This window comes from Lactuca saligna, chromosome 4 (genome assembly GCF_052625555.1).
Source record: "Lactuca saligna cultivar CGN05327 chromosome 4, ASM5262555v1, whole genome shotgun sequence".
Classification (NCBI taxonomy): domain Eukaryota; kingdom Viridiplantae; phylum Streptophyta; class Magnoliopsida; order Asterales; family Asteraceae; genus Lactuca; species Lactuca saligna.
This window is the reverse complement of record NC_136420.1, coordinates 293,246,272-293,266,548: the sequence shown is the minus strand read 5'-3', so window position 1 is coordinate 293,266,548 and position 20,277 is coordinate 293,246,272. Positions and strand designations below refer to the sequence as shown.

General features: G+C 33.7%; 1 protein-coding gene across 1 annotated transcript; it reads left to right on the top strand.

Annotated features, from left to right (window-relative positions):
• The first annotated feature begins 18,709 nt into the window (after nucleotides 1–18,709).
• On the top strand, nucleotides 18,710–19,411 carry LOC145040777 (uncharacterized). Its single transcript, XM_078988673.1, has 2 exons — nucleotides 18,710–18,770; nucleotides 18,870–19,411. Exons 1-2 carry the CDS (start codon nucleotides 18,710–18,712, stop codon nucleotides 19,409–19,411), a joined length of 603 nt encoding a protein of 200 aa, XP_078844799.1.
• Nucleotides 19,412–20,277: the final 866 nt, after the last annotated feature.

The window sequence follows — 20,277 nt, the reverse complement described above, 5'->3', positions numbered from 1 at the left end:
TTATCCTTTTGTATTAGGATTAACACGACATCACGACTAGCGAAATGTATAACCTTTGAACATTCGTAGATTGTTCAATTGACCTCTGTAGCTGTAGCATGTTTAAGGAATGGTTAGTCCCGTAAAGGTACTCCTAGTATAAGTATCAACCGTAGGCATCCGTAGATGGTCATTTACCTCTGTAGCGGACAGTAGGCTAAAGGAATGGTTAGTCCCGTAAAAGTTCCCCTAATATAAGTAATAACCGTAGGCATCCGTAGATGTTCATCTACCACTATTGCTAACAGGTGGGTTCCAGAATGGTTATTCCTGTCTAGACATCCCGTTGAACTGGGATGGGCAGGAAAATTTACACATAATGTACTAGTAAATCATCCTAGTGAATCGAGGTACAAGTATCCATGTAAGTGCATACAAATAAATGTATATATGTAAATGTATTCATGTAAGAGTATCTATGTAGATGTATTCATGTAACATGTAATGTATAGTATAGACTCATGAATGAACTGACTCTGGTGTGATTCCTTGTAATAGGAATGATGTTTTGTATCTCCTAACTATCCCTATAATAGTTAACTGGAAGGTAATTGATTGTCCAAACAAGTTTATACACCCTTGCTACACAAGAGTGTGGGAAACTGAATGATGGATGAAAACTATAACATCAATACATATATAAGAACATAAGTGTATAGATATAGTTTTGTTCAAGAAGGTAAAATGGTTTTGTAAAACATCTATGAGTTTTGAACAATAATTAACAATGACTTGATGTCATTTTAATAAACATTTCAAAAGTAATACATTTGATAACAAAGTATTTTTAAGATAGAAACCATTTCATGCATCACATTTTGAAGTATGTGAAATCTGCTGGATGAAAACACAGTTATAAATACATATGAGTGATTTAATAACATGTTGTTTTCTACTTGTATTCCCCCCCCCCCCCCACCCCATTAAAGCATTTAAAATCATTTAAACACTGATTAAGGGGTATGAACTCACCTGTAGTGAGTGGTTCGGATGTACTGAAGAGGTAGGATCGATAGGTGACAAGTGAAGTCTTGAACACACTCTATGATCCTAGTTAACATATAATCACACATATATGTACCCAATTAGCTTTAAACTACTAATTGATCATGATAAGACCTCCTAGAACATGCTAAACACCTTACATAGGTGTTATTAGCCCTAAGAATGGCATCTAAGTTGTTGTTGGTCAAGGCTAATGTGTTTGGGGTCCAAGGGTAAACTCCTTTGGAGTTTACGGTTTCAATGACCATTACCCAAGGAGTTTACGGCAGTAAAATCAAGGGTTTACAGTCGTAAACTCTACACCTTATGACCATATGTTCATTTGAGGTTTTACAAGTCCTTTGAAGCATTTCTACTTGGTGGTTAGGACTTTGGAAGGGACTAGGGAAACAAAACACTCCTTTGAGGAGTTTACGGCCTCATAGTCATTTCCCTTTGGGTTTACTACCTTAAACCCATATGGAAATTGGTATTGCTATGTTTTCAAGTCCTTAACGCATCAAGGTAATTGTCTATGTTAGTTTTTAGGCCTAAGGAAGGAATATGGCCCAAATAAACACACTTAAGGGTGTTTACGGTTTTGGGAGCTCCCCAAACCATAAACACATAAAAATTTTGGACTTTGGTGTTTTTCAAGGCTTAAACACATCAAGGGAAGGTTCAAACATATCAAGGAAGGTTAATAATCCTACTAGGGCTTAGATTAAGGACTTAGGCACACTTTGGTGCCTTTCTTGGTGTTTACGGCCCAAGAACATTCTTGGACCGTGAACACCTTATTCCTTGTGTTCTTGGCATATTCTATTGATGCTAACATGTAATACTAACTTAATAAGACTCAAGTATGGAAGTACTTACTATAAGGAAGCTTGAAATACTACTAAAAGTCCAAGAACACTTAGTGTGTGTTCTTGGTGTTTTTGGAAATCTAATCAAAACACAAGAAATGAATAGATGAATAGATGCACAAACACTAGATTAAGTGTTATATCAACATGGAATGGCTAGAACACTTACAAGTTTGAAGATCTTGAATTGATTCTAGGATGATACTTGATTCTAGGATGATACTTGAGAGGGTTTCATGAGTTTACTCTTTTGTAGTTTACTCTTTTACGGTGAAAAGTGAAAAATGATTAATTTGAGGAGTAAACTCATGCTTATGCATGAGTTCACGATTTTTGGATGTTTTTCCGACCCAAACATAAAAGTTTGGCCGTGAACTTCTAAGACACGAGGTGTTTGCGGTTTTTAAATTTCAAAACCCGAGACGGCACTTTCTTTCACCCGTTCGTTTAAAGAATAATATTAAAATAATCAAACAAACTTTAAATTTGCTAAAATAAGAAAGAATGACATTAACTTATATTAAGAAGTGATTGACTTTTAGGGTTTGACCGAATGAAAATTTTGGGTTGTCACACCCTAAGCCTACAACCAAAAAGGGAACAAGAAAATAAGGCTAAATTAAACATTTTTAGGCTATAAAATCATAGTTATGTACAACTATGATGCACACACTAAGCAACCACAGTATTAATATCAGTTCCATATAGCATATCAAGAAGCCCCCTTAGGCTATCCGACATCATAAATAAAGAAATAGCATCATGCAATTCCTAATGATCCCGAGCCTATAAGCTAACATGCATTTCTAATATATATCATTAATACATATAAACTAGTGTGGATATCTTGGGGAATAACTTTTCCTTGGCTCCAGCTGATTGTACACATTGCATCCTTTCCTTTGATTGTTTTAGAATTACTTATAAAAAATATTTTGCAGATCCGTAGTTTGAGTATGGAATCACACAAGTATTCATCCAATTCCCTCAAACTAGAGCTCTAATACCAATTTGTTACACCTCAAAATCCATGATAATTTTTTTATTTTTATTAAAAGCTTTTTAGTAAGTCATCAATTAATCTAACATTGTTTTCAAATCATATCTACGAAAATCAGAGTATCAAGATAATCTCTCAAAACATAAAAGAATAGGAGGATAGGTAAGATCACGCCTTTTCCTTTCCCCGATCATCAAAAGTACCTAAAAACATTTAAATCAACAATTTTAAGCAAAAACTTAATGAGTTCCCCAAAAAGACTCTATACAACCATATATATACAACGCACGCACAATGGGCCCATCGTATAAAACTGGATTGCCCCATGCCTACAGTCTCTAGACTAGATTACACCTATGCTCACAGTCCTCAGACAGCATTTCCCCTAGACCCACAACACATGACTGGATTGCCCCGTGTTTGTTGTCATACAACATAAAGCTATACCGTATCAACCTAATCGCACTATGTCGATATATGCAAAGATATAATCAATAATCAGAAAGTACAGGAAATCATAAAGATCTATCAAATCTAACATATCACTATAGTATACCAACATCCTACGCACAACGACACATACTATAACACAAAGTATAGTGAGAAAACTCACCTCGCAGCATAGTAGAAGCAGCACCGATCATAGATCGAAAAACCAACACTATACCTCACCTATACAGCAAATAGGGACCACATCTCAAACAGCAACCCAAAACCCTAAATTTGACCTAAAGCAAAACTTGGTCAAAAAGTTAGCGGTAAACAGTCAAAAGTCAACATAGATAGCTGCAACGTTGTGGTAGTGTCACGATAAAAGAGTTGAGAAACTGCATAATGTCACGATGTGGATGCCCATATCCACATTTTGGGAATTGCTCAGCTTATTTTATTAAGCTCTTAATCCCTCAAGTCATCCATTCTTACTTTCCAGAAGGCATTCTTACACCCACAACATCATGAAAATCAATTATTTATGGACATGCATGTCCAATGCAAGTCTTGAACTCAAATTATATCAAAATGATGTAAATGGGGTTCAAATCTCATAGAAGTAACCAAAACTCAATAAACCTACCAAACCCCAAAATGACCTCAAGGAATCATAAAGTTGCTAACTTCATAACATCTATTCATTCAAACTTTCCCAATCATAAAAATACTAGCATAGAAGCCTAGATCTAGAAGTTTAATGCATAAAGGTTGAGCTTGGACACTTACAATGACCCATAACTAGTGCACAAATATGATGAGTAGAGTTTTTTTGTTGAATCAATGCACAAGGATAACCTTCTTCTTTTTCAAAACACCAAAAATTACCTCAAAACTTAAACTTCAACAATAGTCGCTATGGTTTCAAGGAGGGAAGAAGGGAGGTGATGGAGGTTGAGAGTGTGCATACCTTTTTCCAGCACATCCCTTTAATAGGGGCGGAAACCACGAAAATTAGGGTTTAACGTTAAATGGTTGCCACATTATGGTGTCCACTTAATCTTCATGCCCCTTCTGGCTGTGGCCATGTCGTGGACACCAATTCTAAAACTTGAACAATAAAACATTTTAAAAGAAATATACCTAAAACATGGTGTTATAATTCCCCCACGTGAACTAGATTTCATCATCGAAATCCACAGTTTCAAATAATCTAGTTAGTGCTCAGGCATCTCTGACTCGGGCTCCCAATTCTACTCAGAGCCTTTCCTATGCTGCACTGAACCTTGAATATAGGTACCACCTTGTTGTGTAAGGTTTTCTTCTTACTACCCATAATAGCCACCGACCTCTCCACATAGTTCAGGTGCTCATCAACCTAAATGTCGTCTAACATAACCACTGCTACATCATCACCTAAGCACTTCCAAAGCTGAGAAACATGGAATGGGATATGGATCTAACTAAGCTTCTCCGATATATCCAACTAGTAAGCCTCCTTGCCCACTCTAGCCACCACTCTAAAAGTTCTATTAAATCGGGGGCCTAACTTTCCCCGCTTCCTGAAGTGTATAACACCCTTCCAGGGTGATACCTTCAGCAAAACCATGTCCCGACCTAAAACTCAAACTCAGATGGTCGTCTATCAACATAACTATTATGTTGGGTTTGTGTTGTATGTAACCCCTACATGATCTACCGAATAATCTCCATTGTTTGGAGAACACCTCCGTCCTACTAATAACCCTATGGCCGACCTCTCACCAACAAACTAGAGTACTACATTTCCTTTTATATAGAAGCTCATATGAAGGTACACTAATGTTGGAGTGATAGTTGTTGTAAGAAAACTCAGCTAGGGGGGAGGTAGGAGTCCTAAATCCCGCCAAAATCTATGATACAATCCCTCGGTATATACTCGAGCATCAAAATAGTTCGCTCACTTCCAACTCTCATCGAACATCATGTGGGATGAATTGTTTTTGTTTTCCAAATGACCTTAGCTACAAAAAATACAAAACAAGCTAATCAATGGATGATAAGTATAAAAACATTAATGAAAATAGTTTCACACAAAAATGATAATTACTATTATGCATCCAATAGAGAGAAACAGGAACTTAAAGCAGTCTTTAGTATCCGTTTTAATATGTGTGACTCGACCAATATTTGTCACACCCCCAAACCGAATTGGCGAAAACATTCAGGGGTGGAGGATGTCATGTACAATATCATAGCAATGCATAATAGTAAAAACAAGCAACAACATCTATTGCATTAATAGAATAGATAAATACATGTTTGTTCTTTAGTAAGGTTTAAATGACACCAAAAATGTATAATAAAAATAATGACGAGTCTTGAATCCGCTTCATCCTTCAAAAGTTGCATGGGTGTACCTGTCTTACTGGTTCAATGAGAATACAATTTATTTTGAAAGAGAGTATCAGCATAAAATGTTGGTGAGTTCATAAGTGTTTAGTGTCATTTAGTAATTAAAAACCTTGAAATGTTCGTATTAAAACCTTGAAAAGTTTGGAAAGTTTTCCCAGAAAATCCTATATTTCCTGCTTATAATTAAAGTAGCCTTCTATTTGAGGCCCAACTCTTTTATATGTTTGTTCTCGTATAAAAATGTAATGTTTGCATATATACTTGGAATAGTATGGAAAACTATAGTAGTACTTTATATCTGTGTAAAAGTATGTTTTCTCCCGTTTATTTCTATCATCTATTAGGAAAAATAGAATGTTTTATCTCAGCAGTGACACTACTGAATATGAAATGATAAAAATGAAGACTCATAGTCGTATTAAATGTACTATACTCCTTGGAGAGTCTTATTCCCTTTAATTCCGATTTTGGTTAATTAAAGGGTTAGATGTGAATTAGTTGTAACCATACTAATTGACGGCTGAATACCTTACGACCTTCTGGCGTCATAAAATAGTAAGGTGACATTTTGTCACCCCTTACCCTTACCGGCTGGGACTATAGCTAGCAGCCGGGGTGTGGGAGTGTCTGTCCCGTATAGATCTATACACACGATTCCCGCTCTCCCTCCAGGAGACTCTGGTTACAAATATGATACAATAATGTATTGTTGTAGCATGAAGTAGTATTCCACATTCTAGTTATCGTATTCTTACTGTACTTGTATGTATATGTATATGTATATGTTTGTTCCTGTTCTTGTATATGTATATTTTCTCTTCCATTCTTTGTATGTGTAGATGTATATGTAAATGTTCACTTATATTCTTTGTATGTATAAATGTATATGTATATGTATGTGCTCGTTTCCGTTGTTTGTATATGTTCACTAAATTATACCCATTATAGTTTACTAGATGTTTGTTTTGATCTTGACTTGTTGAAAAGGCTCAATTGCTCAGCTTGAACAATTAAGTTAAGTAAAACGTTTTACAGATAAACTTTTATATTCCATTGCATATTAAGCATGTATAACTATGAGTTAATCGGCAGTCGGACTAGTGTATCCTACCCTAAGCCCACAACCAAACAAGGAACAGGAGTCAAGGTTAACCACAATAGTCCTAAGTCTATTAAGGCATACTTATACACTAATACATAAATGAATATGATTTTGAAAGTAAAAGAGTTTTACAAGAGTTTAAAAGTAGTTTTAATGGGTTTTTATAAGGAAGTATAACAATGTTTTAAAAGCAATTTGAAAATGGTTTGAAACAAGATGTTTAGCAAGTATATAAATGTTTATACTACCACAATTTCAATTGTGTTCACTTGTATCCCCCCCCCCTCTCTCTCTCTAAAAGCATTTAAAACAGTTTAAAAGGTTGATTGCATACTCACCTGTAGTGAGTGGTTTGACTAAAATATCGAGAAAGGATGTTGAGTGCTAAGTGGAGTATCGGACAAAAGCAGATCCTAATAAGCATATAATGGTACATATATGTATATAATTAGTGTTTATACAACTAATATGATAGGGGATCACTTTAGGGACTAGGAAACACTCATTTTGAAGTGTTACAATCACATATGATTGCATATAAGGGGTATATGGCCTCACGAATTGTGTGTAAGGGCATAATGCATCAGTTTTGTGTGTGTGCGGCCAGGGTGTGTGGACGAAGTGGATTTGCGGCCACACACTCACTATGAAACATGCTAAAGTGTGTCTTAAATCCTTGGGAACCATCTAGGAAGTGTTTTTAGCCAAATCTTAACCAAAAGAGACGTTTTTTTTTACCATTTTGGGCCTTAAAAGGGTGTATACAGACACACAAGGGGTGTGTACAGCCGTACACCCTTGATGATCTTGTAAAAATGGTCGAAAGTGTATTTCAAGCCTATATCTTGTATCCTCTAAGTGTTCTTGATCATGATATAGTATAGAATATGAGTTTTGAGGCCAATAAGCACTAACAATGGGGTGTACGACCACATGGGGTGTGTATGGTCGTACACTCCTTGATGATCATGATTTAGATGATTTCTAAGGGGAAAATCTAGTAAGTAATAAGCACTAGAAGGAGTACTTACGATATAGAAGCCTTTAGGGGTGTTTAAGGTCCAAGAACTTAGTAGGTGTTCTTGGTTTTCTTGGTGAAACTGAGGAATACTTGAAGATCTACCAAAATGAAGTGATTTCATGAATGAAATCAATGATCCATACAATATAATAGAAGGAATCGACAGATCAAGGGAAGAAATACTTACAATCTTGAAGATCTAGGTGAAGAATCGGATGATAGTTGAGAGAATAAGTGAGTTCTTGGTTAAGGGAGGTGAAAAGGGTTGAATGAAGGCTAAGTCCCAAATATATAGCTCATAGTGTACGGCCAGAGGGGGGTGTATGGCCGCACACCCAAGTGTACGACCGTACACTCTTCATGATGGAGTGTTTGGCCATTTTGGGAAGTGGTGAACTTGTTGAACTCATTTCTAAACCCTAACTTTGAAGGTACTAGGCTTAGAACACTATAATTGACTCTAAACAATGCTATATAATAGTAAAAATTAGTCTAACCTTGATTGATTTGAATAACTGAACAAGATAGAAATTTCAGGTTGTCACATCATCCCCCCGTTAGAGGGAATTTCATCCCGAAATTAGAGTTTAAGAAATAAGTAGTTACAAATAACTAAACGAAAAGATGAGGATATTTTAGTTTCAGGTGAATTCAGGTCCTCGCTTGGCATTCCACCGAACCTTCACTATCGGGATACGACTTTGCTTTGTTTTCTTGACCTCTCGGTCCATGATCTCTACAGGTTCTTCCATGAAGTTGAGGCTCTCGTTGATCTCGATCTCATCGAGTGGGATTACAAGGGTCTCATCGAATAGGCACTTTTTCAAGTTCAAGATGTGGAATGTAGAATGTATGTTGCTAAGTTCACGAGGTAGATTGAGTTTTTAACCTACATGACCGATTATAGAGATAATCTCAAAAGGCCCTACGTATCTTCTATTTAGCTTTCCACGCTTACTGAAGCGTATCAAGCCCTTCCAGGGTGAGACTTTCAAAAGAACACGGTCTCCCACCTAGAATTCCAAAGGTTTCCTCTTGTCAGTGTAGCTTTTCTGCCGGTCTCTACAGGCTTTCAATCGTTCACGAATTTGAACGATCTTCTCTGTCGTTTTCTATATGATTTTCGGACCTGTTAGAGTGCTATCAGTAACTCGTACTTTAGCTAACTGAGTGTCACCCACCTCAGCCCATCACAGAGGGGATCTGCACTTTCGGCCATAGAAGGCTTCAAATGGAGCAGCCTTTATGCTCGTGTGATAAATGTTATTGTAGGAAAACTCGAAAAGGGGTAGATAAGTATCCCATGCCTTCCCGAAGTCAATCACACAAGCTCTCAACATGTCTTCCAAAGTTTAAATAGTTCTCTCACTTTGTTCGTCGGTCTGCGGATGGTAGGTTGTACTCATGTCCAGCCTAGTTCCTAGGGAACTTTGTAGCGACTGCCAGAACCTCAAAGTAAATCTACTATCTCTATCAGAGATAATGGATATGGGAACACCGTGTAGTCGTACTATCTCCCTAATGTATGTTCGGGTTAGTTTCTCCATCTTTTTAGTTTATTTGATGGGCAGGAAGTGTGCGGATCCGGTCCATGAAATATAAGTTTTTGTCACCCTTGATATCCAAGTTCTGATCCATCCCTCTCAGGGATTCACCCGCTACATTTTCAGGTTTCAAAGCTTCGAGCTAAGCCTTCTTAATTTGTGTGGACAAGTGTGAATGGATAGTCGTTGTGAAATTGCATGTTTATCTATATATGATATTATTTGTTATCTGTCGACATATTTTTGTGGGTGGGTTGAGGTAGTACTGCTTTGCGCTATAGACAAAAAATGCTAGAGTATGTCATATATGAGCTGAGGGCCAGGGAGGGCATGCCAGATTCAAACTGAGGACTCATGAGCATTCCATATACGAGCATAGCGCCTGGCAGGGAATGCCAGACTCGTAATGAGGGCTTAGCGGTATTCGGTCTATTGACTGATCAGGTCGGGGAGCAAGCCAGGCATAAATTATGGGTCCGTGAGGCAAGCCAGGTTTATGCTGTGGGCTCAAGGGTAATCCAGTGTGTTAAGCTATAGACCCACTATATGTTGTGATTATATTGTCATATATGTTATGCATCAGTATTTTGGGGGAACTCACTTAGCTTTGGGCTTAAAGTTTTGGATTATGTTTCAGGTACCTCAGAGGATCGCAGGAAGGCGAAGGCTTGATCGTGCACCTCCTCATGTTTTTGTTTCACGATTTTAGGATTTCTCTGATGTGAAACTTATTTTGAAAACAATTTGTAAACAATGATGATTTTCTAGTTGTTTAAAAAGTTTAAAATTTTCAAGAATTTTATGAATGTTACACTATCAACAACCATAAACTCGAGATGTACCATTGTTCCACTTTGTAGTCTCCAATTAGTGTGTTGGTTAACCATACACGCTCCAATAACGACTCACCAATGTGTATTTTCATAAATTAGCATACAATTTCACATTTTACTTAAGTAATTAGAGTGAGATTTTATAGAAAGTTCTAGAACTTATACATTATACTTTTAATATGATTAGTTTCCTATCAAACTCATTCGGATAACGACCCTCAACCACACAAAGAAACGGTGGGTGAAAAGGACACACATTCAACAGTCATTTTATATGTTCTTTCCTTGTATATCTCTTATATGTAGTTTCATGAATGAGGCCTATTATTGATTTGACTGACCTTTTGTTATACACATAGCATTATATATATATATATATACACTATATGGTTTATTTTAAAACCTTTTAAAATTACAAGGTTTAAATAAAATTATTCTGATTAGTATTTAATTAATTAATCTTTTAAACCATATTTGATTTAATATTTATATTTTTCTCTAATATGCATATTTTAGACAAAACCCTAGGCTCCGATACTACTTATGGGTTTTCTAGGTTACAATAAAAAATAATCAGACATGATTTGCATAGTGGAATTTTCACATAAATCTTTATGGGCACATGCAACGTAGAGATCTATGATTCTTTTCATAATAGAAACATATTTTGAAAAACCTAAACTAATCTACATAAATAAAAAAAAGTAGAAAGAAAAACATACCTTTTTCTATAATAGAATATAACAACCTACTTCCTAGATCCCTTCTTTAGAATGCAAGCCCCCATAATGTAGAAGCCTCTAATGCATCAAACCCAAAGCCTAGGAAACCTTAGGATCAAAATAGGAGAGATGGGAGAATCAGAAAATGATTTCTCTAATGTGAGGAGGATGGGATGATTTTGGCTTATGGTTAGGACCCTTTATATAGCTTTCAAATAACCTTGAAACCCTAGCTTTGAATAATAAAATAATAGTATTTTATTCCTATTCAAATCTTGTTTCCTTATCTGATTTAAGAGGCTTCTGGAACCCTTACAAAGCCTCTCAGAACCGTCCATAGGATCAAGGGTTCTAGAATTGCCTTCTATGTTCAACTATTGAATAATTATAGTTCAACCCTTGCACCTTTTATTAATTCTAATTAAACAAAAATTAAATCCACCTAATTCTTAATTAATCATTGCTATTTATAAGTAATATAATAATCATATAATATATACATAAATCTTTTATCTCTCTCTCTCTCTCTCCCCTTCTCCCTCTCTCTCTTTCTCTCTCTCTCTCTCTCTCTCTCTCTCTCTCTCTCTCTCTCTCTCTTATTATCAATCCAAGCTATTTCCCAGTTATGTTGGTAACCCAAAAAGGACTTTACTTTTATTCAATATACCTATTTAGTTAAGCATTTAGACACCTTAATCCAAAAATTCCTTTGTTTGTTTTTAAGTACATGAACTAAGGGTTATCTAGGTTTAACTTTTCCTTGGGTTTTGTCACTCTCTTGTGCACTAAGATATTCTTCAATGTGCAAATGACTAGCAAGTTGAACCATTGACAAGTCCTACTTTTGATGTTTCAAGTTATGTTTGAAGTCTTTCCATGATGGGGAAGTTTGTCGATCACACTTGATACAACAATGGATTCATCCATATTCATTTTATGTAGTTTGAATTGACCCAAAATGTGAAGGAGTTCATTATATTGCTCTATGATATACCTTGAATAAACCATTTTATAATTTTTATAGTTGTTAACTAGACTCTTCTTGCTAGAAGCATCCACAATGATGTATTTTGATTCAAGGGTACCCCACAATTCCTTTGCATTTTTAGTATCACTATAGGTCTCAACAAATAATCAGACATACCATTCAAAATATGACATCTGTAAATGTAGTCATCATTATCACACATACTTCTCTTCCAGGTCTCTTACAATATCTCATTTTCAACAACTTCTGGCCCTGGATTACACATCACGTAAGCAGCTTTCAGTGAGGTCGTCATGAAGTACATCTTCTTCTGCCAACATCTAAAATCATTTCCTTCAAACTTGTCCACTTTGTTGAAATTTGTGGTCAACTCGTGGATTGATTCGGCCATCTCCACCACACAAGAAATATCATTTCAGTTGTGGGGTTTATAAGGGTTATGGTGGGGAACCAGATTCCCAATGGATTTTATAAGGTCGCTTTCCGAACTGATATTTCTACCCTATGCACGAATTACAATAAATCCAGTCTAGGATAATCCGAAGCGACACTTAGGAATCTAGGCACAAAAACATAAGTCAAATTACCAAAGAATTATGTGATCATTTAGAGAAAATAGAGAACTGAGGAAGGTGTGATGCGGCTCATGAGAAGAGTCGTATTTATACATGGTAATTAGGGTTTTTGTTTTCTTAATTAGTTAAGTAAATCATATAGATTTAATGGCATAATTAATGGTTTCCAAAATTGGCGAGGTTTGTCAATCTTACAATAATTACCCTTTAGAATTCTAATTTTCCACTAATATACTAATTCAAATTTCCTAATACCTTTTGGGTACCGCCTCAAACCCCGCAAGGGAACTGCCCCTCAACCCCCCCCCCCCCCCCCCCTATTTTTTCATACCAGTTTATCCTTTGATCTTTTATATATATATATATATATATATATATATATATATATATATATATAGACATACACACACACACTACACGCTATCCAAACATATAATACATGGTACAAATTATAAGACCATTAACTCATATATTAGTTTCAATTACGTAAAATGTTGGTGACACTAAAATCACCAACAATACCTGAAATTAGGTTTGTTATCCAACCCTACCGTCTCTTTGACATGATTGTATAAATCTGAGATATTTATATTGACATGAAATTCAATACTAAAATATCTAACAAATGGTGTAATGTATAATATTGCATATTTTCTAATTGTCATGAACCACCAATACAAACAATAATAAAAATACTCATCTCAATCATTTGAACTCATGTTTTACCAACTATAGAAAGGGTAAGGTGGATATAATTGATAGGGAAAACAAAAGAAAACAAGAACTGGAATTTTATTTTCTCCAAAGATAAGAAAATAGGTTTGATGATTTATTTAATAAACTTTATTTTATAAGGTAATATCATCTAAAATGTACAGATTGTCGCAACACATACTTTTATTTTCGCAATCAAAATGACAAGAGAATACATGAAAAACAAACTTCGCAGATGCCAGCTTTTGTGGGTCTATCATAGATTGTTGCAGTTAACACCCCAAAAACGATGTCATTTTAGGCAAAAAAAAATGTTTTTACAGATGATGTCACCTGCGAAAATTGTGGCCATGTGAGTCATTTTTTACTTTTTTTTGTTATTTTATGGTAAACTCTTTCATAAAATAACATTTATGACATTTTCTCTATTTAAAATTTTAGGAAATCTACTGAAAAGTCAATATATTTGGGCATTTTAATCGATTTAGCACTTATCTTTGTTTTTTTTAGTGAATCAAGTCTTAAAAGTCATCAATTGTATTTATTTTGACAATTTTACGAGTAAAATATCAGTAAATCTATCAGCAACAAAATATAAGGACTTTTCAGTAAATAAATCCAACATAAATGGATATATATATATATATATATATATATATATATATATATATATATATATATATATATATATATATAATTTTTTTTTAATATTATCTTATTATCTTACTATATTTTTTTTCTAATAGATTATATTATTTTTCATTAATCTTATGTATTTTCTTTATCTGACAAAGAATATCTATTATGAAAATAATTTTTTTTCTTTTAAAAATAACCGTTTTTATAATAGTTGTGTTAAATGGATTATATTAATCTTATGATATTTTTCTTTATATCCAAAATAATATATCTTATGTTATACTTATGCATAACGAATTGTATTATCAAACATTAATCTTGTTATATATATATATATATATATATATATATATATATATATATATATATATATATATATATATATATATATATATATATATATATTGTCTACAGATAATTTATAACATAGAATAGTTTTTTCTTCTAAAAATAACCATTTTTATAATAGTCATGTCTAACCGATTTTTATCTTATTTTAATCTTATAATGTTTCTTTTAAGAAATGAAAATATTATTTTCATGATAGAGATTTTCTGTCAGATAAAAAAAATACCTTAAGAATAATATAGAATACCAATATGTTTGATAAAAATAGTATAAAAATGGTTATTTTAAGAAGGAAAAAAAATATTTCATAATAGATATTATTTGTCACGGAAATAAAACATCATAAGATTAATTTAAGATGATGCAATTAATCATTTAAAATATTATAAAAAGTGTTACTTTGAGAAGAAAAAAATTATTTTAACAATAGATATTTTATATGAGACAAATAAAATGCAATAATATTAGTATAAGATATTAATTTGTTAGACAAAAGTATTATAAAAAACGGTTATTTTTATAAGGTAAAAATATTTTATAATAGATATTATTTGTCAGACAAAGGAAGTATCATAAGATTAAAGTAAGATAATACAATTCTTTAGATATAAAAATTATAAAAAAGGTTATTTATAGAAAAAAAAAACCTAATATATATTATTTGTCAGAAAAAAATAACATAAGATTAATATATGATAATATAATCTGTTAGATAAAAAAAATAATAAGATAATAAACTAATATTAAAGAAAATTAAAAAATATATTTTAAAAGATTTTTATATTTTAGATTTATTTGTGAAATTGTTTTTATATTCTATTGGTGACCGGTTTACTGGCAGTTTATCCGTAAAATTATCAAAATAAATACAATCCATCGTTTTTATGGATATAAGTAGCTAAAAAAAAATAAGGACAAAAGAACCTTAAATATATGGACTTTTCGATAGATTTCCTTCAAATTTATGTTCTTTCTATCAGATTGAATGAATGACCCGATAAAATTCAATTGTTACATTGTTTAAATGTTCCTCTATTTTAAATATACGTTCATTTCATTCGACAGATAAAAGGTTCGCTTTTTATACACATATGGTAAAGATGGCGACGGGAATTGATGTGAAAAAGGCGAGGATTGCATGTATTGGGGGCCTGAGTTATCACGGACGCTTTTATCTGAGTGATGACTCTTTCCCTGGCCTCCTTTAGAGTTTGGATGGATGGACCACTTAAACACCTTTTTTTTTTTACCAATCAATCATTTCTTGTCCTATAATTCACAAAAAATTATATTATTAAATTTATTTAGATCAAGTAATATATATATATATATATATATATATATATATATATATATATATATATATATATATATATATATATATATATATATATATATATATATATATATTACTAATCTAGTCAAATGTCTTAATTGATTTTTTATTTAATAGCAAAAAATAGTTAATCTTTTATTTTAATCATTCAAACCAAACCACACTCGAGATTCAACCAACTACAGTTTGATCACCTCACCTACGGTTTTGCCCCAAGTGTGGTATTGGGCATTTGGGTTACGGTTTCACGACCCATTTGTTGTTTCGCAACCTATAATATATAAAGTTGAAAAAAAAAATCATCGATGTTATTTTTCAAGTTTGCAAGCATACAGACGTCTCTCTAGTGCCACTTCGAACAACAATTAGGTTAACACTTTTATACGTTGAATGTTATCATTTTTATCATTTACATAGAAATCTAGAAGTATTGAGTTTGGATTTGTGAGAAAACATGAAATTTTTTTACCCAAGCCGCAGATGAACAAGCCATTTACGGTATATAAGTCGTTGATGCACAAAATGTGCATTAGAAATTTATACACCCTAGATGAACATGTCATCTACAGTTTTCCTTTTTTTGGACTTTTTAAAATTGTTTAATGATATCCTTTTGATTATGTTGTATTACATTGGGTTTGATTCTACACTTTGAACAAAGTACCATTTGAGTGTCCAGAACAAAATAGTAGTTTAGGGACGCAATAAGAGTTAAGTTTAAGTCAATTGTTATCACGTTTTTAAAATTGCAATTTTTTTTTTCAATTGTCCGCATCCTGTTCGTCCAAAAAGAGAACTGTAGTTGAGCAAGAGCATACAACATGTCGCTTATGGCACCTAGGTTTTTGTCAAGAAAAAATTAATTTCTTTTATAATCTCATGCAAAATCTTAACTGAGTAAGCAAACAACAATCGTGTTTACCTCCATTGAAGTTTGGTTGGCTAAAATGAGATATTGGCTAATTCTTGGCTATTAAATGAAAATTCAATAAATCCATATATAAGCATCATTTATGTATTCACAAGGCTAAACAGCGTGAGATGAAGTGATGTCGTTGCATCCGATATTGTATTTTATATCGTTGGCATACACCGTCTCGCGATGAAAACATGGTTCAACGTTGGGCATCACATATACTCACTTTTCCGAAAGATGAATGTTGTACTCTCTCTCTCTCTCTCTCTCTCTCTCTCTCTCTCTCTCTCTCTCTCTCTCTCTCTCTCTCCATTGCAATGACATCAAAATGGCATGGGAGGTGGACCCTAGGTAGCCCCAAGTCGGAGTCATAAAATGTCACTATTCTTTGTAGCCTAACAACATAAATAACAAAAATAAAATCAAGAATCCTATTAAAATGATACATGAAATGTAAATATCGATAGTCATGTATTCGAAGAGAAAATCAAAAATATGAATTTAATAACCTACTAAGGAGACAAATAAAAAAAATAAAAAAATCAATAACAATGGTAAAAAATATACAACAATAAAACGCCGTACAGGAAATGAACAGAACAAAATAAAAAACATATAAAAATGATTTATTTTTCTTCAAATTTTCATGTCGACTTCACATCAATTTACATTGTTAATCCGAATTATCTACAAGTTTTATAGACTATAACTCATATAGCAATGGTCATTCGACTTTTTTTTTTCTAAAAAAAAAAAACATTCACTAATTACTTGTTTATATAACTATGTTTATGGTTATAGTAAATGTGAATCATCATCGTGTATAAAAATCATATAATATCTATTAGCTATTGATTTGTTAGACTACGTTATTGCGGTTAACATGTGAGGATGAATATAACTAATAAATATTTATATAAATGATCGATAATCAAGACAAATCGAATTTACATGTGATTTCGAATAACTACTCATATCGACATAAAATGAGAGTTTGCTATTTCAATATTTCTATCTTTTCACCTGGTTGCAATTCATCTTTTATAACACTTGCGTCGAAGGTTAAAGATCTAATTTCCTTGGGTGACTATAGGCCAATCAGCTTAATCGGTTCTTTATATAAAATAATTGAAAACTACTAACAACAAGAATCCGTTCGGTAATGGGGGAGTGCATAGATGAAGTGCAAACGGCTTTTGTTGAAGGATGAAACATCTTGGAATGACCCCTCATTGTAAATGAGATTTGCCCATGAGGGAAGAAAACCAACAAAAAAATATTACTCTTCAAAGCTGACTTCAATAAGGTCTTTGACTCGGTGAACTGGAGATTCCTAGATTCGATGATGTAACAAATGAATTTTGGAATAAAATGGAGAGTCTGGATAAAAGGATGCTTAGAATCAGCTAGGCATCGGTTTTAGTGAATGGATGTCCAACGGATGAATTCCAACTAGAGAGAGGCGTAAGGCAAGGAGATCCCCTATCACCGTTTCTCTTTATTTTAGCTATGGAGGGATTAAATATTGCGTTAAAGGAAGCAGGGTCAAAAGGAGTTTTTCATGGAATCTCTATTCCTAACTCCAATATCCAGCTCTCCCATCTATTCTATGTCGACGACGCCTTATTTATTGGCGAGTGGTCAAAGCAAAACATAAAAAATTTGACTAGGATACTCAAGTGTTTTCAAGTATCATTCGGGCTAAGCTTTAACTTCAACAAATCGAAAGTATTCGGCATTAATGTGGATCCACATGAGGTTGATAGATGGTCATCACCGTTGGGATGCGAGTCGTGCTCATTACCAATCACATATCTCGGAGTTCCGATGGCAGCAAACACGAACCGTAAAAGCTCTTGGTTGCCGGTGATAGAAAAATTTAACAATAAACTCTCCGGGTGGAAATCGAAGACATTGAGCTTCGGTGGGAGGGTGACACTTGCAAAGTCAGTTTTGGGGAGCCTCCCCACTTATTATTTTATCAATTTTTGCAGCCCCTTTAGGAGTGATTGATAACTTGGAGAGAATAAGGAGGAACTTTATATAGGGAAGGCCTAACAATACTCCAAAAATACGGTGGGTGGCAATAAAATAATAGCTCCAAAAGAGGTGGGTGGTTTAGGCCTTGGATCCATTAAAGCACTAAACCTCGCGTTACTATCAAAATGGAGATGGAAATTCTTCCATGAGAGGAGTGCACTATGGGCGAGAATTATACACGAAATCCATAATCTCGATGTGTGGCTTCCATCTCAGATGGCGTCTAGATATTTAACTGGTGTTTGGAAAAATATCGATACATGTAAAATTACTCTTGGTAAATTGAATATTGCAGGCTATGATGTTATCCGAAGAAATCAAGCAGAAACTGGATAGGAATCTGAATTTCAAATTGATGATCAGTTCTGTGTGGCAGCCTTAAGGGTGAGGATTGATCGTGCAGTTCATATGATTCCAGATGGTGTATTTCAATGGAACAAATGGATTCCAATCAAAGTAAGTTGTTTTATATGGCGAGCAAGAATGGAGTGCATTCCAATTGCGGGTGCTCTTGATCAAAGGGGGCTACAGGTTCATTCTCTACAATGCAGTACTTGTGTCTCCGGAATGGAATCAGCAGACCACTTGTTCCTTAAATGCCCGTTTGTTGTTGATCTATGGAACCGGATTTGGGATTGGTGTGGTATCACACCAATGATATTTTTTAGTATAAAGGAGATGTTAACTTATATTGCAATGACTTGGCAATGCCCAAAACGCAAGTCAACATTACTCTCAATCATATATGGGGCACTATGGGGTATATGGCGAGCAAGGAATGATAGAATCTTTAACTCAAAATTCATCTCCTCAGAATTGGTGTTTGAAGGAGTTAGATCAATGGTCCATGTTTGGATCAAACATAGGTATGGGAAAGAAAACTTTGTATTGGGGGAATCACTTAAATCTTCTTTCTAGCTTTTGTAATTTTTGATGTTGTTTTGTAACTTTGGCTCCCTCTAGCTTCTTGTTAGGGGGTTGTCTTTTAATAAAATTGCTGGTTCCAATAATTTAAAAAAAAAAAAAAAAAAAAAAAAAACGACAAATGAAATTACCGAGATTCACAAATAATTTTACTTAAATTTAGATGTGGTGATCAAAAAATTGTTGAAAACAAATCGGCCCCAATGGTTATTTTCTTGTGAATTAATATAAGTGGAATATAGATATAATTCCGATTCAGAATGTGAAATTGAATGGGCTAAATAAAGAATCTTTATAAACTACGTAAAGTTATAATTCCTAATAGGAATCTAAACCGGCTAAAACTGTGAAAAAATTGTTTTTAGTTTAGGTTCACAAAACAATCTAAATGAGTTATATATATATATATATATATATATATATATATATATATATATATATATATATATATATATATATATATATATATATATATATATATATATATATATATATATATATATATGAGAGAGAGAAGTAGGTTCCGTTGAGATTAAAAATAAAATAGAGATCTCGAGATTCAATATCAGCCACATATTTCACATCTACCGTTCTAACCCTTCGTCGTACCAACGCGGCAGGTCTGGTGTAATCATAAATGATTACAAAGTGTCACACATTCCTTTCTCCTCCGCCACCATCCCCACCACCGTAACCGCCACTGCCACCACCACCACCACTACCACCACCTCTGACACCAGTCGACCGCACCATTATCACGTCCATTACTTATACCACTGTCACCTCTACTAACCGTAATAATCATTTATAATTACTCAATGTGTGAACAGACATATATGTATAATCATTTATGATTATGC